Raw genomic sequence first — 24,347 nt, 5'->3', positions numbered from 1 at the left:
GGATATTAATAGCGTATACCTTCTTAAAAAGCTAGATAACCAATAGTTTGGGGCTTGACTTAGGTGCTAATGAGAATATATGGTTGGGTCTTAAGATTTTATATCTAGAAATGGATTTTTTTTTTAAAGATTTTATTTATTTACTTGACAGAGATCACAAGTAGACAGAGAGGCAGGCAGAGAGAGAGAGAGAGGGAAGCAGGCTCCCTGCTGAGCAGAGAGCCCGATGCGGGACTCGATCCCAGGACCCCGAGATCATGACCTGAGCCGAAGGCAGCGGCTTAACCCACTGAGCCACCCAGGCGCCCTCTAGAAATGGATTTAATGTTTCTATTATTTTATCTTACAGTCCTTTCTGTACTTATTTCTGGCAATAATATGTGTTTTGGGCTATAATTTTCCAGAAGGCAGAAATCATATATAATTTTTTAAAGATTTATTTATTTATCTTAGGGAGTGGGGGCAGAGGAAGAGGGAGATGCCCAAGCAGACTGTGCTAAATGTCGGGCCCAGTGTAGGGCTCAGTCTCATGACCTTGAGATCATGACCAGAGCCAAAACCAAGAGTTGGATACCTAACCAACTGTGCCACCCAGGTGCCCCATATATAATTTTTTTATTGCATTTTCCTCAGCAAAGCATTATACACAATTCAGGGCTTAATTTAAGATTTTTTATCTATTGTGATGGTATCAATAAAGAAACTGGACTTAAACTGGTTATTTACTTTGGGTCCTTTAATGTCCATCTTCTGCCCATTGCTAAGACATGATCAGTTCTCTTTTTGATCTCAGAAGAAATCAATTTAATTGGTATTGAACCTTAAAGATTGATTTCAAATCATAACCAAGGAAGAGCAGACCCAGTATATCCCCAGAGAGGTAGTATGATTGAATGAGGATATTGGGATTCAGAAGATCTGGATTTAAGGGGCACCTGGGTAGCTCAGTTGGTTAAGCGTCTGCCTTTGGCTCGGGTTGTGATCCTTGAGTTCTGGTATTGAGCCCTGCCTCAGGCTCCCTGCTCAGCAGGGGATCTGCTTCTCCCTCTCCCTATACTCCTCCCCCACTTGTGCTCTATCCCTCACTCTCTCTCAAAAAAAAAAAAAAAGATCTGGATTCTAGTCCCAAATTAGGCAGATAGGAACAATGCTATTAGGCTTATAATTTAACTTCTTCAGCTTCCAGGTCACTTCTTATCCATACATTGAATCCCATTGATCCTAAGCAAAAACTCAGAATGATGAAAGATAATTTTGAGTAAAACAAAGATTATGTTACCTTAAGTTAAAATGAGAGTTGGTGAGGAGAACTCTGAAATCCTATAAGGGTCAGGAAGTCTTGGTTCTGCAATAACTAAATTTCTCCCACAGCTTCTTTTTTTTGTCTCCTCTTCACCCCCTCAAGGTCCTTAAGGATATTTGCCCATCTATTCTGTCATTGGCGCAGTGTTTGTTGCACTCCCTCGACCAGAGTATCATTTTGTTTGGCAGTCTCCTATACAAATACGCATTTAAGTTTTTTGACACTTACTGTCAGCAGGTATGTCGAAATATTTATTTTGGAAAGGAGGGAACAGGAAGAAATACAATTCCAAGTCACTTGCATGTAATATGATGTTTATTTCTTGTTCGTTGGAAGACATTGAAGGAAAAAGAACTCAGAACTGGGAGTTGGGAAAACTTAGTTTTAGTCCTAGTCTTAATAAAATAAGGGACACTGGACTTCTAACTTTGCATTTTGAGGTCTAAAATTCTCTGACTTGAAAATGAAGGTCCACATCCAGTCTTTTTTTTTTCAAGATTTTATTTATTTATTTGACAAACAGAGATCACAAGTAGGCAGAGAGGCAGGCATAGAGAGAGAGAGGAGGAAGCAGGCTCTCCGCAGAGCAGACAGCCCGATGTGGGGCTTAATCCCAGGACCCCGGGATCATGACCCGAGCCGAAGGCAGAGGCCTTAACCCACTGAGCCACCCAGGCGCCCCCAGTCTATTTTTTTTTTAAGACTTTATTTATTTATTTGACAGAGAGATCACAAGTAGGCAGAAGCCAGCAGAGAGAGGGGGAAACAGGCTCCCTGCTGAGCAGAGAGCCCAATGAAGGGCTTGATCCTAGGACCCTGAGATCATGACCTGAGCTGAAGGCAGAGGCTTAACCCACTGAGCCACCCAGGTGCCCCCACATCTAGTCTTTTAAATAAACCATGATTAAAAGAGCTGGGGTTATCGGGCAGCTTTCATAGTATATAAAAAGAGCAATTTTAAAATTTAGCTGCAAATGATCAGCTGCCAGTTGATCCTGGAGTTGTTCTCTAGAAAAAATTGGGGAAAAACAAATGAAGGGGAAATGCCTGAGGGTGTAACTCTATTCCCATGAACATGAAACATAAAATTTAATAGTGCATATCCAGAGAGGGGAGGCTCTACTTGTGGAAAGTGATTATGAAATCAACAGAGTGTCTTACTTTGCATTTTTTTGTACATGCTAACCATACTATTAACAATGTCAAAACATTTTAATGGAACTTGTAAAAATAAAGACAAAATTTTAAAAACTTAAAGCAGGGCTTGAGCTAGCTGCTGCATTTGAGAAAACAATATGATTCAGTATGGAGCAGCAGTATAAAGGAAAGGGAGAATGGCATTCAAGATATTTTTCTGGAACCATCTTAATGTCCTGGAGATACTATCATGGCTCATGTTTGCTTGAAACATGCCAGTCTAACCTGTAAAAACCTTTAAAACCTTGAACTTCTTGAGTTTCTTTTTTTTTTTTTTTTAAGATTTTATTTTTAAGGGGCACCTGGCTGGCTCAGTCATTAAGCATCTACCTTCGGCTCAGGTCATGATCCTAGGGTCCTGGCATCAAGCCCCCCATCAGTCTCCCTGCTCAGCAGGAAGCCTGCTTCTTCTCCCTTTCCTGCTCCCCCTGCCTGTGTTTCCTCTCTCACTGTGTCTTTCTCTGTCAAGTAAATAAATACAATCTTTGAAAAAAAAAAAAGAATTTTATTTTTAAGTATCTCTGCACCCAATATGGGGCTTAAACCCACAACTGAGAGATCAAGAGTCACATGCTGCCAGCCAGGCTCCCTGAGTTCATCTTTTTAGTAAATTTTAATAGATTAAGTACAACCATAGCTTAACGGGTAGTATTTTACCCATATGAAAAAAGAGACTATGCCAGGGAGCAAAACCAGGAGGGCTTACATAGTGTTCCCTGATAAATATTAGGAAATAAGTCAGGAGTAGATGGTTGTGTAATCCTCAACCTCCTGTAAACAACATTAATGAAAAGTACGTAATAGAATTAGACAATGAGATAGGGTAGGTTGAGATTAGAATGGTCTCAAGCATTAACCCTTTCAAGATGGCCATGTCATATTTTCATTCACACTATCCTGTTGACGCTTTACTGTGTAGGAAGTAGTTGGTGCCCTAGTGACTCATATCTGCAGCGGGAATGAAGCTGAAGTTGATACTGCATTGGATGTCCTCCGGGAGTTGGTAGTTCTAAACCTTTCTGCTATGAGGCTGAATGCTGTGTTTGTGAAGGTATGTGTCCCTCCAGTGACATATTTTGAGTCATTTTTCTTTCTTGCATGTATTTGAGAGATATCTGGCATCTGTTAATTAGCAGCAATTTAATTTGTGTTCTAGATATTGAGCACTACAATTGGTTGGAGGGGGTGGGAAGGAGGTGGGGTAATGGGCAAATAATAGGAAAAAAGATAACTCATTTATGTTTGTATTAATGCATTCAGCAAATACTTCTTTGTACCTATATGCAGGCTCTATTCTGGGTGCTCTGTATATAAGACTTAGTTCTTGCCTTTGGTGTTAGTAAAACACATAAACAAGTCTCTGTAGCTACAATATGAGAAAATCCCTAGAAAGATTAAGTGCTATAGATGCACCAGCGCAAGAATAATTTGGCCTAGGAAACTGCATTCTTTAAGTACTACTACTTCTTCAAAGAGTAGATTTGAGTAATTCTTGAAGTTTGAGCATGGTTCAATAAGAGAAAATACAGGAAGTGCATCTAGGCAGAGGACAGTTTAAACAGAAGCAAATTGGCATCTGGGTCCATAGTATACCTGAAGGAAGTAGACTAGCATGGTTGGCAAATGGGACATATGGTGAGAAGTGGTGGGAGGTGAGGCTGGAAAGACATAGGACAATGTTAGATTATGAAGGGTCTCAAATATCACGCTCAAGAGTTTCAACTTGATTTTATAGACTGTAGAGAGCTATCACAGACTTTTCACAGGGGGTTGACAGAATCAGGTCTGGGCTTTGAAAGGTAGTTGTAGGTCATGTTATCCCCATATTAGGGATGAGAAAGCTGAGGTTTTGCCCAATGTTAAAAAGTAAGTTTTTCCCTTGTGACTTCTTCCACATCTGTAGAAAAAGAGTAAGTAATTCATGGCATGGAAACTGAAAGGGATGTTATGATAAGCAGTAAGGTCAGAGATGTAACTTTTGACAGAGCACTGTTTTCACTAAGAAGGGAAGGATGAAGAAGAATAGGAAGAACTAGGAGGTACAGCTGGGCACAGCTTGAGAGAACATGAGCTTTTGTGGCTATCCACATGCTTCTTATACCTCTTACAAGGATTTTAATTTTTTTATTTGATGGAGGAAAATATCAGTGGCTAACCTTATTGTTGGTATTTTTTTTTCCATAGGGCATTTTAGATTATCTGGATAATATGTCCCCTCAGCAGATACGAAAACTCTTCTATATTCTCAGCACACTGGCATTTAGCAAACAGCATGAAGCCAGCAGTCACATCCAGGTAACAGGCAGTGTGTTGAGAAACCTTTAAAACTTTAAACTTCTTTAATTGAAATTCATTGAACATAATTATAGCTCAGACCATGGCTGTGTACTTGATTTCTATTAGTACACAGGCTAGAGTAATTATGTTCAGACATTAAGTGTCTGTTGTGTACCAAACATTGAGAAAGTAGGTATATTAGACCTTCTACCCTCAAATAGCTTAGTCTATTAGGGTAGAAATGGGTCTGTAATCAGCTGACTAGGGAACTGAGTAAGAAAAGCTGATCAAGGGGCCCTTGGTGGCTCAGACGGTTAAGCATCTGCCTTCAGCTCAGGTCATGATTCTAGGATTCTGGAATCGAGCCCTACATCAGGCTTCCTGCTCAGCCGGAAGCCTGCATCTCCTCTCCCACTCCCCCTGCTTGTGGTCCCTCTCTCACTGTCTCTCTCTGTATCAAATAAATAAATAAAATCTTTAAAAAAGAAAAGAAAAGCTATTCAGGTTCTATACTGAGTGCTGTGGGGACACAGAGCGTTGCCTTGTTTTCTAGGGAGCCTCTACATCTAATGTGAACTTACCTGGGCTTGCTTTCATTGGTGGTCTTTGTTTGCTGAGAAAGTCACGCAAAGGGACTAAAACAAGAGATTGCATTGCAATCAGAACTTGTTGCTCTTTTGTATCTTTAGTGCCACCCTGTGGCAGTAATCCATACTGGACTGTAACTTTGAACAACCAACACCTTTTGTTAATTAAAAAAAAAAAAAAAAAGGGAGGGGGGGCTAGGTAATATACAGCACAAAATTCAAAAGGTATAAGACATGGTGAAAAATGAGCCTTCCCCCTCTCAGTCCTCTAGGCATCTGGTTCTCTAAAGGCAATGACTTTCTGAGTTTGTCATGAGATATTTCTATCCTCCTGAGATGTCCTGAGCATTTACGAGTTTGTTTATACCTTTCTGCTTTCTACCTTATAGCTTTCTGAGAAGTTCTGAGCATTTAGCAAATTTGTATTTACCTATATTCCACTCCTTCTCCTTTTTTTTTTTAATTATTTTTTTTAAGGGACGCCTGGGTGGCTCAGTTGGTTAAGCAGCTGCCTTTGGCTCAGGTCATGATCCCAGCATCCTGGGATCGAGTCCCACATCGGGCTCCTTGCTCAGCAGGGAGCCTGCTTCTCCCTCTGCCTCTGTCTGCCATTCTGTCTGCCTGTGCTCGCTCTCTCCCTCTCTCTCTCTGATAAATAAATAAAATCTTTAAAAAAAAATATTTTTTTAAAAAGATTTTATTTATTTATTTGAGAGAGAGACAGTGAGAGAGAGCATGAGCGAGGAGAAGGTCAGAGGGAGAAGCAGACTCCCCGTGGAGCTGGGAGCCGGATGCAGGACTCGATCCCAGGACTCCGGGATCATGACCTGAGCCGAAGGCAGTCGTCCAACCAACTGAGCCACCCAGGCGTCCCCACTCCTTCTCCTTTTGTTCTGCATCTATCTTTCATTTAGCAGTATATTTTGGAAATGGCTTCACATCAGTAATATAGAGCTACATCATTATTTTTTTATTTTATTTAATTATTTAATTTATATTAATTATATAATTTATATTGATTAATTAAATATATTTAATATTATTTAATTATTATAAAATATGCATAACAAATTTTACTACGTTAACCATTTTGTTTTTAAGATTTTATTTATTTATTTGTCAGAGAGTGTGAGCACAGGCCGACAGAGTGGCAGGCAGAGGCAGAGGGAGAAGCAGGCTCCCCGCTGAGCAAGGAGCCAGATGTGGGACTCGATCCCAGGACACTGGGATCATGACCTGAGCCAAAGGCAGTCACTTAACCAACTGAGCCACCCAGGCGTCCCTCCATTAACCATTTTTATGTGGCATTAAGTTCATTAAGAATGTTGTGCAAATCTTACCATTGTTTATATCCAGAGCTTTTTGTCATCCTAAACAGAAACTCTACCCATTTTCCTTCCCCCAGACACTAGTTACCTCCAGTCTATTTCCTGTCTCTGAATTTGCCTGTTCTGGGTACCTCATTTAAATAGTCATATGAGGGGCACCTTGGTGGCTCAGTTAAGCATCCTCCCCTTGATTTCAGCTCCGGTCACGATCTCAGGGTTATAAGATTGAGCACTGCATTGGGCTCCCTGCTGGGTGTGGAACCTGCTTAAAATTCTCTCTCTCCCTCTTTAAAAAAAAAAATAATAATAATAGAATTTAAATTTCAAAAATAGTCATACAAAGGGTGGCTGGGTGGCTCAGTGGGTTAAGCCTCTGCCTTCAGCTCAGATCATGATCTCGGGGTCCTGGGATTGAGCCGTGCATTGGACTCTGCTCAGCAGGGAGCCTGCTTCCCCCCTCTCTCTCTCTGTCTGCCTCTCTGCTTACTTGTGATCTCTGCCTATCAAATAAATAAATAAAATCTTTAAAAAAAATAATCTTAAAAAAAATAGTCATACTATATTTATCCTTTTCTGTTTGGTTTATGTCACTTAGCATTATCTGTTCAGGGTTCATCCATGGTGTAAGATATATCAAACTTCATTCCTTTTTATAAAACCTAACTAGCATTCCATTGCATGTATATACCACATTTAATTTGTACATTCATTTATTGTTGGACAGTGGTCTTTTTTCATCTTTTGGCTATTGTGAATTGTGCTGCTATGACCACCGGTATGCAAGGATCTGTTTGAGTCCCTATTTTCAATTCCTTGGGGTCTATGTCTAGGAGTGGAATTGCTAAGTCATATGTTGATTCTGTGTTTAATATTTTGAGGAACCACCAAACCATTTTCTGCAGCAGCTGCACCATTCTATGGGTCCACAAACAATTGAGGGCTCCACAGTTTTACAACCTCACCAACAGTTATTTTCCATTTCTTAGCTGTAACCGTCCTACTGGGTGTGAAGTGCTGTCTCACTGTGGTTTTGATTTGTAGTTCCCTAAAGACTAATGATGTTGAACATCTTACTCTTTGCTCATTAGTCATTTGAATATCTTATCTGGGAAAATGTCTATTCATGTCCTTTGTTCTTTTTTTTTTTTTTAATCAGTTGCGGTTTTGTTGTTGTTGATGTATAGGGATCCTTTATACTTCCTGGGTATTGTCCCTTATCAGATGCATGATGGGCAAATATTTTCTCCCTTTCTATGCATTGTCTTTTTACTCCTGGAGTTTTGTTTTGTTTTGTTTTTAAGATTTTATTTATTTATTTGACAGAAAGAGATCACAAGTAGGCAGTGAGGCAGGCAGAGAGAGAGAGAGGAGGAAGCAGGCTCCCTGCTGAGCAGAGAGCCCGAGGCAGGACTCGATCCCAGGACCCTGAGATCATGACCTGAGCCGAAGGCAGCGGCTTAACCCACTGAGCCACCCAGGAGCCCCTACTCCTGGAGGTTTTTTTTTTTTGTTTTTTTTTTTTTAATTTTTATTTATTTATTTATTTGACAGACAGAGATCACAAGTAGGCAGAGAGGCAGGCAGAGAGAGAGAGGAGGAAACAGGCTCCCTGGCGAGCAGAGAGCCTGACGCGGGGCTCGATCCCAGGACCCTGGGATCACGACCTGAGCCGAAGGCAGAGGCTTTTACCCACTTAGCCACCCAGGCGCCCCTACTCCTGGAGTTTTGATGAAGCCCCAGTTTATCTGTTTTTGTTTTGTTTTGTTTTGTTTTTACCTGCTCTTTTGGTGTCATACTTAGGTAAAACCTTTCTCCAATTCAAAGTCATGAAGATTTTTCTCTTCGTTTTCTTCTAAGAGTCTCATAGGTTTAGCTCTTAAATTTAGGTTGTTGATTCACTTTGAGTTAATTTTTATATACTGCTAAAGGTAAGGGTTCGATTTCATTTCATGTATGTGTGGGTATCCAATTTTTTCAGCACATTTATTGAAAAGACTATACTTTCCGCTTTGAATTATCTTAGCATCTATGATCACTTGACCATGTATGTGAGGGTTTATTTATGGACTTGGTGTGTATATGCTTCCTATGCAGGTGGCACACTATTTTAATTACTGTAGCTTTTGTAGTAATTTTTAAATTGAAAGAGTATAATAATTTAAATATTAAAATTTGAAAGAGCATATTTATTCTTTTGCAAGGTTGTTTTGGCTATTTGGGGTCCCTTGAAATTCCATAGGAATTTTAGCATGAGTTTTTCTCCATCTATAAAAAATTCTGTTGTGATTTTAGTAAGAATTACGAAGAATGTGCCTGTCACTTTGAGTATTATCATCATCTTAACAATATTAAGCCTTCCAATTCACAAACATGGGTTATCTTTCCATTTATTTAGGTCTTCTTTAATATTTTTCAGCATTGCTTTATAGTTTTAATGTACAAGTCTTTTGCCTCCTTGGTTAATTTACCTAGATATTTTTTTCTGTTTCATTATTTTGTTGAGTATCCAACAACATTACAATAATTCACATATCCTTATCAAGCAAGTATCACAACAATAGGACATCTTTTAATTTGTCTCTCATGCTTACAAAAGCCTTCCCCATTTTATAGATGAAAAAAATTGAGACTCAGAGATGAAATGACTTGCCAAAAGCCACATAGTAAATGAAAGAACCCTTGGTATTTTGGCTCCTGTGTGTTTTGGCTCCAGTATCTACAGGCTCTTTTGTTGACTGTTCCAGCATCTTCAGCTTTTTCTACCATGTCTTCCTTGCAGGATGACATGCACCTGGTGATACGAAAGCAGCTCTCTAGCACCATATTCAAATACAAACTCATTGGTATTATTGGTGCTGTCACCATGGCTGGCATCATGGCAGCTGACAGGTATGTACGGAAATTCTGACTTCTGTGGCTCAAGATCAGTTAATCAAGTTGCCACCTTACAAATTAAGTGTTACATTGTGTTGACTGTGTTATAATGGTAAACATTAAGCCCATAATAAGAGAAGTAAACAAATGTTTGTTACGACTTTTCCATTTTCCCTTCTAATCTTGACTGTATATACCACATATAATTTTTACAGAATGTGATTGTAATCATTACAGTCTGGTGGTTTAAAACTAGGGATTGCTAATAAATAAAGTAATAGAAATGTTTCCACAAAAGAGGAACCCTGAACATCCTGGATGTATTTTTCTACATTTGCGCCTCTCCCAGGCACTAGACATTACAGATTCTCCATTGCTGTGATATTGTCTGGGACATTATGTTTGATAAAAATAAGCCACCCAGTGACAGGAGCATCAGAGTTGGGTCTTGTTAAGATGTTGCCATTGCAAAATGACACTGGTGTTCAGTTTATGCTCCTTAAGAGATAATTTGTTAGGAATTCCTGGAACCTCAGGAGACATTCTTAGAATCGGCATTAATAATTCATGCAGGTGGGGCACCTGGGTGGCTCAGTGGGTTAAGCCTCTGCCTTCGGCTCAGGTCATGGTCTCGGGGTCCTGGGATCGAGCCCCACATCGGGCTCTCTGCTCAGCGGGGAGCCTGTCTCCCTCCTTTCTCTGCCTGCCTCTCTTCCCTACTTGTGATCTCTGTCAAATAAATAAATAAAATCTTTAAAAAAAAATAAAAAAATTAAAATTAAAATTAAAAAAAAGAAAAAAAGAAAAAAAAATAATTCATGCAGGCTACATTCTTTGGAGCTATACCACTTGTGGGCATTAAATGCTTAGAACAATGCCCAGTGCTTGCTCTTACGATTATTACTAATTTAGTGTGCCCTTCAAAAAAAATCAAAGATAGCCATTGTTTGCTCTAATCCACAGTTTGAAATAGTCCTCTGTGCCTTTATGTACTTTTATCTCTACCCACATCCCAGGGATGGCAGGATTCATACACTTATTGCTAGTTCTTACAAAATATAAAAATGAAGCTAAAATTCCTTGTTTTTAGAAGTAGATCTTCAAATTTGACCCAAGGGAGAACAGACTTGAGCAACGAACAGTGCACACAGGTTAGTTCTTGTAATGTAGTTGGATATGTTTATGAATAACTGAGGAATTGCTTCTGGTTACTGTTGGTTTACCAGAAAAAGTGTGTTGTTGTTGTTTTTTCAATGTATGTTTTCCTGGCTGTCCTGAGTTACATTTATTTCTGTATTTGTCTAATCTCCTTAATTAAATTGTGAATTCCTAGAGAGCAAGAGAAGTGAGCCATGTTTGTAGAATAAGAGGTTGACTGGAGAATAGGCGCAAGTTAGCATATAATTGGAGAGTTGGAGATAAAGCTAGTCCAGAGGTAGAAAAGGGAGGGCCTTGAATGTGAATCAAGACATTTCAATTTAATTTTTTACATCATGGTAGTCTTCAAGGGTTTCTTAGCATAGATACGACAAAATCAAAGCTTTGCTTTAGAAAAATTAATACAGGGTGCCTGGTTGGCTCAGTTGATTAAGCATCTGACTCTTGATTTTGGCTGAGATCATTATCTCAGTGTTTGAGATCAAGCCCCGCATTGGGCTCTGCGCTTGGTATGGAGCCTGTTTAAGACTCTCTTTCTCTCTCTCCTTCTCCCTCTACTACTCACCCTACTCATGTGCACTCCTTCTCTCTCTGTCCTTCTCTCAAAATAAAATAAAATACAAGTATTTATGAAAAGAAAGAGCATGTTTGTTAAAAAAAAATTTAATCCAGTTGTGTGTGTCTGATGGCTTGGAGAAGAGATATTAGAGATGGGCTTGTCAGGAAACTCAAGAAAACAGGTGAGTGATAATAAGAGCTTTGCCAGTGAAATTGGAGGAAAAATTTACTAATGAATGAGGTGAGTGGTGTTTAGAAAACATTGGCAGCCCAGTGGCTGAACCACTTTTCCTCTTTGGGTGTTCCAGGTGACCTCCTTGCTGCAGTTGGTTCATTCCTGCAGTGAGCAGTCTCCCCAGGCTTCTGCACTTTATTATGACGAATTTGCTAATCTTATCCAAGGAGGAAAGTTGGCTCCAAAAGCTCTGGTAAGGTCCAGTATCTTTTCTTAAAGCAGCAAAGCATGAGAACTGCTTTTTATTCCATATTCTTCAAGCCCTTCTGTCTGTTGCAGTGCAAAAGTAGATCACTCTGTGAGCTTTCCCATCTTCTAGTTGGGAAGACTGTTCTGACTTGCCCTACCCCAGACCTCACCTTTGGGACCTCCTTCACATAATAACAATAATAGTAATGATGAGGATGATGATACTATTGTTGATGATGTTGAGAGCCACTATGTATTCTGTGCCAGGCACTGTGTTAAGCATTTTTCATGTATTATGTGTTTTCTACTTCATAATAATGGGGCACATAATATTCATAAGATTGTTATTATCTTATTAGAAATGAGGAAACGGGGGTGGGGGCATGTGTGTGGGTGACTTGGTCTGTTAAGTGTCTGTCTTTGGTTCAGGTCATGGTCCCAGGGTTCTGGGATCAAGTCCCACATCAGGCTCTTTGCTCATGGTGGAGTCTACTTCTCCCACTGCCTGCTGCCCCCCACCCCTAACTTGTGTGCATGTGTACTCATGCTCTCTCTCACACAAATAAATAAATAAAATCTTGAAAAAAACAACAACATAGAAATGAGGAAACGGGGTCACCTGGGTGTCTTAGTCGGTTTAGCGGCTGTCTTCACCTCAGGTCATGATCCTGCTCGGGGGGAGTCTGCTTCTCCATCTCCCTTTGCTCCTCTCCCTGCTCATGCTCTCTCTTAAGTAAATAAGTAAAATCTTAAGAAAAAAAAAAATGAGGAAACTAAGACTTAGAGCATAATAGTTTGTCTAGGACATTACAGCCAGTACACCCTTACCTATGTCTTGTTTGTTTGCTTGCTTCCTGAAGGAATGTGTTGGGCAGACCATCTTCAATGATTTCCAAGATGCCTTTGTGGTGGATTTCTGTGTTTTTCCAGTAGGGTAAGTACTAGATACCACTAACTTGATTTTATTGGTGAAGAAATTATGTCAGTAGTTGGTATAGACATCAGAATGCTTGTGACCTTAGCTAAATATGGCCCAGTCCCGCAGTTTCTTTCCTCCCAACACCCTAACACCCCAGTTCCAGAATTCCTAAAAGCTTCAACTTATTCTTTCTCTTTCTCATTTCTTCTCATAAGAAGGAAGATTGGTTTGTTCTAGCAGTTTCCCAAGTAGATGTGTATACCCTTGGGACATCAAATTCTGGGTTCTCTCCACAGCGACTATCCATTTCCTGTGAAAGCTCTCTATGGACTAGAAGAATATAGTAGTCATGAGGGGATTGTCATCAACCTCCTGCCACTGTTGTTCTCTCAAGACTTTGCAGAAGATGGGGATAGAATGACTTCAAAAGAATCAGACCAAAAGTCAGTGTACTTCTTCTTTTCTAAAACTTCTTTTGCTGTTTTGAGTGTTCATGGGGTATTCCACACTTCTTGCAGTCTGTTGAGAGCTTGATGGATAAGGTTTCTGGGGCGCCTGGGTGGTTCATTTGGTTAATCATCTGCCTTGACTCAGGTCATGATCCCAGGGTCCTGGGATTAAGTCCTGCATTGGGCTTACTACTTGATGGGGTGCCTGCTTCTCCTTCTCCCTTTGTCCCTTGCCAGCTCATTCTTTCTCTCTCAAGTCAATAAATAATATCTTTTTAAAAGGAGGGGTGATTTTCTCCTAAGACAGATGGTATCTGGAGGGGTTAGCTAGAATGGGTCAGATTCCTTGTTTTTTCTTGGACCCTGTGGTTGGGGTTTACATTGCTTAAGGACAGCCCACAAGTGCTCTGTGAGGCTGTTTTCATTTCTGTTCCTTTCTCCCTCGCTTGAGCATACTTGCCTGCCTCTGCCACTCTCCCTCCTTCCTTCCATCTTACCTCTGCTTCTCCTAACTCATGGATATTCATTCTACTCAGCCTCTGCCTTCCTCCAGATTAGTTCATTCTTTATTTGCTGAGCATCCATTAAGTTCCTTGTCTTGTATTCTTAAAAGTAGACATTGGTTTTGGGCAAAATTCTTTAATTATAAGGTTGGGTTCCTTATAAACATGGACTAATATGCCTATAAAGTACTGTTTAGAAATGGATTTTTTCTTTCTAGATTGGTGTCTCCATTGTGCCTGGCTCCCTATTTCCGGTTACTGAGACTTTGTGTGGAGAAACAACATAATGGAAACTTGGAGGAGATTGATGGTTTATTAGGTATAGGATGAAGTTACCAAATCCTTTCTTCTTTGTAACCTTTCTTTGATAATCTTAGGGAAGGAACAAACAAGTACCCCATGTGTGTGGGAAGAAATTTTCTAACTTCATAGAGTAGAATAGCAGTAATAATGGAATTCCAAAGACAAAATAATACATACAGATTTCTGTCATGTTGACAAATCAGTCATCATCATAGTTTCTAGTTGCTTTCTGGTCTTCACCTCTAATGTTGCAAGGACTTCTTAATTATATGTAATTATTGCTACATGATATGGCGGTAATTTTGAGACTAATCAAAGCATGGCCTTCAAATACAAGTTAAAGGGAAAGCAAGTTAGGAGAGATAGGTGACTCTAAGGGTAGCACCCAGGTTCTGTTGACCTGAAATAAAGGGAGTTAGAAATGTTTGTTCTTCTCTTTCAGATTGTCCTATATTCCTTACTGACTTGGATCCTGAAGACAGGTTGGAATCCATGTCTGTTAAACAGCATTCGTTCATGTGTTCACTCATATTTCTTACTCTTAACTGGTTCCGAGAGGTAAGCAGAGTTATTAGGACATTTTACCTGTTGTCTATAGTTCTTGTTGGAAGGAAACTCTTTCCTGGTACTCATGGACTCATGGGACTCTCTAAAAAGTCTCCGATAAGCTTCTCCAGCTGTTATGTCCCATTTCTCCCCAGTTTTATGTACCCTTTGATGTAAACAAATCAAAACACTTAGAATTCACTTAATATTGTTCATGCTTTACTACTTTAAGCATTTTTTTTTTTTTTTTTTTTTTTTACTTTAAGCATTTTTGTTGTATTCTTCCTTTTGCCAGGAATAAACTACCTTCTCTACTGTGAAAATACTGTTCACCCTTGCATAGGTATCCACTTAATGTTTTGATTTGGTGAGATCAAGTCAATGATGGTTTTCCCATTCCTTTGGAATATATTGTGCTCAATGAAATGCACAATAATGGAATATGATGAAAATGACAGTACCATCTTACATTTATGTCTCATTTCCTTTATCATGCATATTATTTCTGAGACTGTTCACTTAAATGATCTCTTCTTATCTTCACAATTATATTCTAATGTAGATAGGACAGGTATTATCCTTGTTTTACACCTATGCAGTTGCAGATACATAGAGTACCAAGTCAGTTAAGAATAGGGGCACCTAGGGGCGCCTGGGTGGCTCAGTGGGTTAAGCCGCTGCCTTCGGCTCAGGTCATGATCTCAGGGTCCTGGGATCGAGTCCCGCATCGGACTCTCTGCTCAGCAGGGAGCCTGCTTCCCTCTCTCTCTCTCTCTACCTGCCTCTCCATCTACTTGTGATTCCTCTCTGTCGAATAAAATAAATAAAACCTTTAAAAAAAAAAAAAAAGAATAGGGGCACCTAGGTGGCTCAGTCGGTTGAATGTCTGCCTTTTGCTCGGATCGTGATCCCAGGGCTTCCGGCTCCCTGCTCATCAGGTAGCCTGCTCCTTTCTCTGTCTCACCCTGCTTGTGCTCTCCTGCTCTTTCTCCCTCTCTCTCAAATAAATAAATAAAATTTTTTAAAAAATCAAGCACTTAAATTGTGCCAAATGCTGGGCTTATTTCTTTATTTATAATATTTAATCCATATAACAACTACATTCTTGTTTTATAGCTGTCTCATTTTGTAGTTGAAGAAGTAAAAACTCAGAAAGACTAATAATGACTTGGCCAGGGTCACACAGCTAGTCAGTAGCAGAATAGGATTTGTTTAATCAAAGTGTATGCTCTCTAGTCACTGTGCTATTCAACTTGTTATTTAACTAGAAATCAGTAGAACTAGGATTAAACTAGGATTAAAAGTCAGATCTCCTATATTGGCCCAGGGGATTTTTTTCCCTCTATAGCACCTTGCTGAGAACACCATTTATTTATTTTATTTTATTTTATTTATTTATTTGACAGATCACAAGTAGGTAGAGAGGCAGGCAGAGAGAGGGGGGGAAGCAGGCTCCCTGCTTAGCAGAGAGCCAACGTGGGGCTTGATCCCAGGACCCTGAGATCATGACCTGAGCCGAAGGCAGTGGCTTAACCCACTGAACTACCCAGGTGCCCCTGAGAACACCTTTTAAATTACAGACTAAACTCAGATCTGGCCACTGAATGGCTTTTTTTAAGCTCTGAATGAAATAATGTAAACGAGGTCAAAATTGGAACCATTCATGTACGAGAATATAATTCGTACTTTTCCAGGTTGTAAATGCCTTCTGCCAGCAAACATCACCTGAGATGAAGGGGAAGGTGCTCACCCGGTTAAAACATATTGTGGAGCTTCAGAGAATCCTGGAAAAGTACTTGGCAGGTAAGGAAAGTGTCCTATTATAGTACCTTTGCTAGGAAAGCAGTGAGGAGATAAAGAATTTACTTTTAACCCAAGCTCACTGATAGCCATCACCTACTCATCTAAGACAAGAAAATATTTGCTCGACAACAATAACAAGGAAGAATACATCCATTTTCATCCCATTGTTACTTTCAAGAAATCTTGCTACTTAAGAAAATAAAAAATGGAAAGCATTGGTTGGGCTTTTGTAAAGTAACTTTTTGTCTTTAAAAGTCAAACTTTCAGTGCCCTTTGCTTTCCTGAACATAGTTATGAACCAGGAGTAAAGCTGACAGATCTCTTAATACCTCTGACTATTAAATAAACTTGTTGTTTTAAAGTGCTAGGTAGATTTTCTGGGGGAAACATAGGAACCCACCCCCCAGGCCCTCATCTATGTAATTGTGTATAATATAAACTTCTGTGTGATCAAATATTAATATCTTCAGATTTTTAATAAGGATTAGTTTATTTTTAGTCCTTACTTGCTTGGATATTTTTTGTATCATTATTTAGAATGATTTTATCTTATTTTGTCATAATCATTTAATATGATATTCTTGTAAGTGATCTCTGATCATTTTGCTATGCCAAAACAATTAATGTCAGGTAACTTGAATGTATCTTGCAGGCATTCAGCCATACTTGGTAGTTCTGAAAATTAATTTTTAACCAATCAGGTGATATTCTAACAGTGATAATGTGGTTGGTATACATTGAGCTTCTGTCTCCTCTCTTTTCCAGTCACCCCAGACTATGTTCCTCCCCTTGCAAACTTTGACTTGGAAACTTTAGATGTAACACCTCCTACTGCTGCTGCTGTTTCAGCAAAAATCAGAAAACAAGGAAAGATAGGTATGTTTTCTTCTTCTGAGTCTCCATAGGAGGGTCAGATCACTGAATTAACATAAGAGGTCATATGCACCAAGGCTTCAGTAACTGGAGAGATAATGTCATTGAACTCTTTCTTTGGCATGATTATAAAATGAACTATAATGCAGCATTATAAAATTACCTCCTCTACCCTAGGTACTCTTCAGCAGGTTGTTTCCTAAAGGCAGTGATAGTTAACAAATATGATAATTGATTACTGGAGTCACTTTTCTGTTTTTGAAACAAAAGGAGGAAAACGGAAAGCAGATGGCAGCAAAACATCCTCTCCTGACACACTTCCAAAGGAGGACAGTTCAGAATGTGACCCTACACCATCTAATAGAAGCCAGCTGGAAAAGGTACTGAAATAATGGGTTTCCATGAAGGTCGTGTAATAATACAGTAAGATTAACAGGAGAGGGGCACCTAGATGGCCCCTAGATGGCTCAGTCGTTAAGCCTCTGCCTTCTGCTCAGGTCGTGATCCCAGGGTCCTGGGATCGAGCCCCTCGTTGGGCTTCCCGCTCAGTGGGGAGCCTGCTTCTCTTTCCCACTCCCCTTGCTTGTGTTCCCTCTCTTGCTCTTCTCTCTCTGTCAAATAAGAAAAAAAAATTTTTTTTTAATCTTTAAAAAAAAAAAAAAGATTAACAGGGACCAGCATCATACTCTGCATTTTACATAGAGAAATTAGAGAAAAGAGGCAGACGAACTCTCCTCAGCTTTGGGGTGATTCTCCCAGTAGCAGAGTTAGGGTTAGACTCTTAGTCCTTATTACTACAACACACTGATTTTGCTAGTCATTTTCTTAAATGTGTCACTCCTTTTTTACACCCCAGCAGTACTTTGAATTCTTTCTCGTAGCATTTATCAAATTTTTTTTCTTTCTTTTTTTTTTTAAATTTTTTAGAAATATATATATTTTTATCCCCCGGGGTACAGCTATGTGAATCACCAGGTTTACACACTTCACAGCACTCACCATAGTATCAAATTTTGTTTTAAGACCTAGTTTTAGATATACTGCTTTTAGCCTCTTTCCCCCTCTAATCCCAGATTATCAACTTCCCAATCAATTAAGATAACATGAAATGCTTAGGACAGTTTCTGATAATCAATAAATAGTAGTTCCTTTTTCCTGTAGGTCTCCCAATCACAGAGTAAGTTATATGTTTGTGAAATTGCCTAAACCATGTGGATCCCAATTATTTCTGGTTTTTGGCTAATACTGTGTATTTGTATAGTTCCTGTAATCTCCTAAAACCCAAGATTGGTAGTAATATCTATGTTTAATAGGTAAGGAAACTAAAACCCAGAAATGGTAAGTGACTTGCCCACAGTCACACAATTAATAAGGCTTGAGCAAGGTTTGAAGCCAGACTGGTCTGGTGCCACAACTCATTGTTTTCTCTACCATGCCATAACATCTTGGTTTGTCTAGTAGTTCATACTTAAGAGGAAATCAGCCAAGGGTTTTGATATGTGACCCATATCTCAATTTTAAATTAGGTGCTTTTGTGTCAGGAATATTTAGAGACTTTGGTGAAAGGAAGGTGGTAATTTGCTAAAAAAAAGTAATATCTTCATAAAATGAATGCATAATTATATTTTGAGGTCTTTCTTAAAAACCAGGTTATTATAGAATCTTTGTTTATACTGTTGCTTTCTTCCCAGGAGTTCAAAGGGAAAGAAGAAAAGACATCAGTGTCACTACAGAGTTACCATGCTTTTTTCCGAGAACTGGACATTGAGGTCTTCTCTATTCTGCATTGTGGGCTTGTGACCAAGTTCATCTTAGATACTGAAATGCACACTGCAGTAAGTCACAGAGCTGAGATCCTAGAATTTAATCTTGTTTCAGAAAATTTCTCAGCCCAGGATGCCTGGGTGGTGCAGTTAGTTAAGCATCTGACTCTTGGTTTCAGTTTGGGTTGTAATCTCAGGGTCATAAAATCCAGCCCTGAATCTGGCTCAGCACAGAATCTGCTTGGTATTTGCTCTCACTCCTTCCTACTCATGCTTGCACGCTCACTTGCTCTCTCATGCATGCGCACTCTTGTTCTTGTTCTCAAATAAATAAGTAAATCTTTAAAAAAAAATTTCTCAGCTCTATTCTTATTGTAAAAGGAGCACCAAAGCATTGAGAGAAGGTGGACTCTGGCTTCCAGAGCTTTCATATATAGTGACAGTAATGATGAATAATCATCCTCATCATCTTTTTTTTTTAAGGTAAACAACATTATTTATTTATTTATTTTTATTTTTAAAGTAAACTAGGCCCAGCATAGGGTTTGAACTCGTGACCTTGAGATCAAGAGTCACATACTTGGGACACCTGGATGGCTCAGTCAGTTAAGCAGCTGCCTTCAGCTCAGATCATGTTCCCAGGGTCCTGTGATTGAGTCCAGCTTCCAGCTCCTTAGCAGGAGGCTTGCTTCTCCCTCTGCCCCTCCTCCTGCTTGTGTGCGTGTGCTCTCTCTCTCTCTCTGTCTCTCTGACAAATGAAATCTTTTTTATTTTATTTTTTTTTTAAGATTTATTTATTTATTTGACAGAGAGAGATTACAAGCAGGCAGAGAGGCAGGCAGAGAGAGAGAGGAGGAAGCAGGCTCCCTGCTGAGCAGAGAGCCCGATGCGGGACTCGATCCCAGGACCCTGAGATCACAACCCGAGCTGAAGGCAGCGGCTTAACCCACTGAGCCACCCAGGCTCCCGAAATCTTTTTTTTAAAAAAAGAGTATTTGGGGTGCCTGGGTGGCTCGGTGAGTTAAGTGTCTGCCTTTGGCTCAGGTCATGATTTCAGGGTCCTGCGGTGGGGAGCCTGCTTCCCCCTCTTTCTCTCTGCCTGCCTCTCTGCCTACTTGTGATATCTCTCTCTCTCTCTCTCTCTCTCTCTCTGTAAAAATAAATAATCTTTAAAAAAGAAAGTATGTTTTCTAAAACTATACTCACTTGGATTTCTGTTTTAATAAAATTTGTTGTACTTCGGTAGTACTTGACTTTTTGATTTGTTGACAGAGCACAACAACCATTTATATGAGGTGGGGAAATTTCCCTCTTTTTGGGGAATGGTTAGATTCTTCCCATTGGGAAGAGTAAACCTGAAATGTGCTCCTTCAAAAAGATGGTGAGGATATGCTTGGAATTATCCTTTCTTTCCTCCTTGTGACAGGCTACAGAAATTGTGCAACTTCAGCCCCCTGAGCTGCTTTTCTTGCTGGAAGATCTCTCCCAAAAACTGGAGAATATGCTGACACCCTCTGTTGCCAAGAGAATCCCCTTCCTCAAGGTTAGTGTAGGCAGAAGCACAAGTCCTGGCCTTGATGAATTTGGAAACAAGGAAGTCTAATGAACAAGTTTGTCACTTTCTCTGGCATCATGTTGGATCACAATGATGGTGCCAGCCTCATTTCCAGAGCCCAATCACCTTGCTTTAGAAAGAAACTCTGGAACAGAGAAATCAAAACCATCTCAAACAGGATACATATTTCCAAGTTTCCTGAGCATTTCTGAATCCTGTTCTGAATCCTGTTCTCTACTGGGGTTTTGCTTTTAAAACCCTCCCTTGAGCCTGTACCCAGGCCTCAGTATAGTAGTAATTGGCTATCTAGAGAAGGCCAGAATCTCATGTGTGTATAAATGTACAAATGTGCATGTAGCATCTGTTGAAGCAGTGGGATGATGCTGACAACAGAACACGAAAGTTTTAGGTGTAAACATTTAAACATTAATATATCTAGTTGTTTGGTTTTTTTTGTATTCACTACTTGCTCAATGTTTTTATCAGCCTAAATGATTTCTATTTTTGTGTGAGCTTTATTTAATTAGTAATTATGGGTCTGTACTTTTCAATTAAATACATTATAAAAGGCAGCCTCTTGGTAATTTGAAGATGAGCAAGATCCCTTGCTCAGAATAGAGTTTTAGGCAAGTAACCAATTTCTTCTACTTCTGCCTTGTGACCCAGGTCTGACAAAACTCCTTAACAAACTCTATTTCAGAGAAGCTATCCAGCACTTTTCTTCCCCAGTAATTCTGAATTTATTATAGAGTAAAGGAAACCGGAATATTGGATTCTCACATCTCCATCAAAGATCTGCTCAAGAAGTTGCTCATAATATTGTTCGACTGCTGGCTCCAATGTGTAACCATCTAGAGAACATTCACAACTATTTTCAGGTCAGCAGCCTATCTTAACATTATAGAAATATAGATATTACTGGGATGCCTAGGTGGCTCAGTTGGTTGAGTGTCTGACTCTTGGTTTCAGCTCAGGTCATAATCTCATGGGTCCTGGGATTGGCCTGCATAGGGTTCTGCACTTGGTAGGGAATATGCTTGGAGGTTCTCTCCCTCTGCCTTCCCCAACTCGTATGCGTACATGTGCTCTCTCTCAAATGGGTAAATAAATCTTTAAAAAAAAAGGAAAGAAATTTAGAAATTACTAAGTGAATAAGAGATTTCATTTTTGGCTGGAAAATATTTAAGGAAAAACTAGGGCAATTGCCAAAACAACGGTCCTAAAAGCATTTTTCCTTTTCAGTGCTTAGCTGCTGAGAACCAAGGTGTAGTTGACGGCCCAAGAATGAAAGTTCAGGAGTACCACATAATGTCTTCATGCTATCAGAGGCTACTGCAGATATTTCATGGGCTTTTTGCTTGGTGAGTATTTTGGAAGATGTGGTAGGTAGAAATAATCAAGTATGCACTTGCTTTTATCTGACAGGCCCCAAGGCATTGAAGTAGAGAAAAGAAAGAAAAGGCTCACAAAGTCTTATGTAAACATGTGCTTGTTCTTTTTGGGGTGTTCCTGCATCATTTCATTTGATCTTGTACCCTCTGTGTCTTATATGGCCATTGTTATTAACTCATTTGAAAATTAGGTGACTTGATAATGGCTAACCTGTAACAGACTGGGCCATCTGATTCTTAGCCAGGTTTGCTGTGGCAGCCTTTCTTTCCATTAATAACACTAGAGAAAGTGTTACTTAAGAAATTGTTACTGGGGCACCTGCCTGGCTCAGTCAGTGGACCAGGAGACTGTTGATCTCAGGGTTGTGAGTTGGAGCCCCACACTGGATATAGAGATTACTTAAAAATAAAATCTTTTTAAAAAAGTCATTAACGGGGCGCCTGGGTGGCTCAGTGGATTAAGTCTCTGCCTTCGGCTCAGGTCATGGTCTCAGGATCCTGGGATCGAGCCCCACATAGGGCTCTCTGCTCAGCAGGAGCCTGTTTCCCCTTCTCTCTCTCTGCCTGCTTCTCTGCCTACTTGTGATTTCTGTCAAATAAATAAATAAAATCTTTAAAAAAAAAAAAGTCATTAACAACTTGTAGACAAATTCCATATTATATGTTAAAGAGATGAATACATTTTGAACTAGGGTATTTAGAAATACTTTGTGGAAGCAATGGAATTTCATGGGGTCCTGAAGTATAGATGACCTTTTGGGCGGTAAAGGAAATGGTTGGGAAGGCATGGCATGGGTGAATGAATGTGTGGTGAAGGCATGAAAGTAGAAATGAGGGAGTTGTGTCCCTTAAATGCTTTTGTTCCTCAAGGGTAGGCCCTGGCTCTTCTCTTCTGTACAGGCTTTCTGGGTAATCTCACCCAAGCTTTAATTTGTGCTGAAATTTATCTTCTTGTTAAAGGCATTTATATCCAGCTGCCTACTCAACACTTCGTAGATGTGTCATTGACACCTCAGACACATCACATCGAAAATGTGATACCATCCTTACCATAGCACCTTCAGCTTTGCCGGGCTACATAAATGGTACCACCAATGTCTGAGCCAGAAACCAGCAGTTGTTCTTTGTCCCTTTCTCTACCCACTACCTTTTCTCTGTCCCACATCAGATCACCAAATCCTGTTAATTTTATTTTATTTTTAAAGATTTTATGTATTTATTGGACAGAGATCACAAGTAGGCAGAGAGGCAGGCAGAGAGAGGAAGGGAAGCAGGCTCCCTGCCGAGCAGAGAGCCCGATGTGGGGCTTGATCCCAGGACTCTGAGATCATGACCTGAGCCAAAGGCAGAGGCTTTAACCCACTGAGCCACCCAGGTGCCCCTAATTTTATTTTTTAAATAACATCTAAATAGCCATCTGTTGCTCTCCTACTGCAGTGCTTTGAGACTCCCATCATCTCTCACCTGGACGAGATTAGTTTCACAATTGGTTCTCTGCCTCCAGTTGCTGTCCCTCAGTCCTTTCTTCACATGTAGTCAGTGGTCTTCCCAATGCAAATCCTATCCCAACTTTGGTCCTTGTTGTCCTTGTGTTTTTCTTGCGTTCAGACTCTTTCGCCTAGTTTCTAACACCTTTTATTATCTGGCTCCTGCTCTTTCACTTATCTTATGTTCTGCCCTCCAGCTATACTGAATTAATTTCAGTACCCTATATTGCTTTCATCTGGAAGATTTCACACGTACTCATTCTTCTACCTGGATCCCCACCTTCCTTGATCACCAGTCTTTCTAACTCATCTCTGAGATCTGGATTTAAACTTTAGTTCCTCCAGGGCATCTTCTCTGACCCCGAAGGCAGGCAGTAAGCCTCCTTCCTACCTCTCTAATTCCCAGTTTTCTCCTAATACTCTGGTATCCTCTTACAATAAGCATTTACCATATTTTATTATAATTATTTGTTCATCTATCTTCCTTGCTGGACCATGAGCTCCATGCGAGCTGAAACCAATCATTATTCTATCCCCAGGACTTAAAAACAGTGCCTCACAAAAGATTTGATCAGATGCCTCATCAAGGAGATATATGGATGGCATGTAAAGATGTTCAGTAGTGTTAGTTATTAAGGAATTCCCAAGTTAAAATTAAAACATGGCTAAATTATGAAGACTTACCTTACCATATTGGTGAGAACATGGAACACCTGAAACTGTCACGTGCTGCTGATGAAAATGTAAAATGGTACACCTACTTTTGAAACAGTTTAGCAGTTCCTTAAAAAGTGAGACATACACCTAACATACAACACAGCCATTCTACTCCTATGTATTTACTCAACAGAAATGAAAGCATATGTCTATACAAAATTTGTGCACAAATGTTAATAACAGCTTTATTTGTAATAGCCCCAAACTAGAAACAAATGTCCATCAACTAGTAAATGGATAAACAAATTTTCATATGGTGGAATACTACACACAACAACATGGATGAAGAAAAGAATTACACTGAATAGAAAGCAAGACCATAAGAGTACGTA

General features: G+C 39.7%; 1 protein-coding gene across 12 annotated transcripts in view; it reads left to right on the top strand.

Annotated features, from left to right (window-relative positions):
* The window catches only part of FANCD2 (FA complementation group D2), a 45,092-nt gene extending 20,751 nt beyond the window's left edge, over positions 1 to 24,341 (top strand). For 6 of the 12 annotated variants that reach the window (XM_082682554.1, XM_082682561.1, XM_082682559.1 and 3 more), the window contains 18 exons: positions 1,406 to 1,540; positions 3,420 to 3,551; positions 4,685 to 4,795; positions 9,472 to 9,581; positions 10,657 to 10,717; positions 11,591 to 11,710; positions 12,567 to 12,640; positions 12,922 to 13,068; positions 13,796 to 13,896; positions 14,323 to 14,438; positions 16,121 to 16,229; positions 16,995 to 17,105; positions 17,373 to 17,482; positions 18,794 to 18,937; positions 20,292 to 20,408; positions 21,170 to 21,298; positions 21,663 to 21,781; positions 24,214 to 24,341. In XM_082682554.1, the coding sequence (XP_082538680.1) occupies positions 1,406 to 1,540; positions 3,420 to 3,551; positions 4,685 to 4,795; positions 9,472 to 9,581; positions 10,657 to 10,717; positions 11,591 to 11,710; positions 12,567 to 12,640; positions 12,922 to 13,068; positions 13,796 to 13,896; positions 14,323 to 14,438; positions 16,121 to 16,229; positions 16,995 to 17,105; positions 17,373 to 17,482; positions 18,794 to 18,937; positions 20,292 to 20,408; positions 21,170 to 21,298; positions 21,663 to 21,781; positions 24,214 to 24,256 (1,989 nt within the window). In that variant the 3' untranslated portion in view covers positions 24,257 to 24,341. Of the gene's footprint in view, positions 1 to 1,405; positions 1,541 to 3,419; positions 3,552 to 4,684; positions 4,796 to 9,471; positions 9,582 to 10,656; positions 10,718 to 11,590; positions 11,711 to 12,566; positions 12,641 to 12,921; positions 13,069 to 13,795; positions 13,897 to 14,322; positions 14,439 to 16,120; positions 16,230 to 16,994; positions 17,106 to 17,372; positions 17,483 to 18,793; positions 18,938 to 20,291; positions 20,409 to 21,169; positions 21,299 to 21,662; positions 22,237 to 24,213 lie in introns of those variants that run through there. The other 6 variants (XM_082682552.1, XM_082682553.1, XM_082682558.1 and 3 more) reach the window with 2 other exon arrangements.
* Positions 24,342 to 24,347: the final 6 nt, after the last annotated feature.

This window comes from Mustela nivalis (assembly GCF_964662115.1).
Source record: "Mustela nivalis genome assembly, chromosome: 1".
Lineage (NCBI taxonomy): Eukaryota > Metazoa > Chordata > Mammalia > Carnivora > Mustelidae > Mustela > Mustela nivalis.
This window is presented reverse-complemented; position numbering and strand designations above follow the sequence as displayed.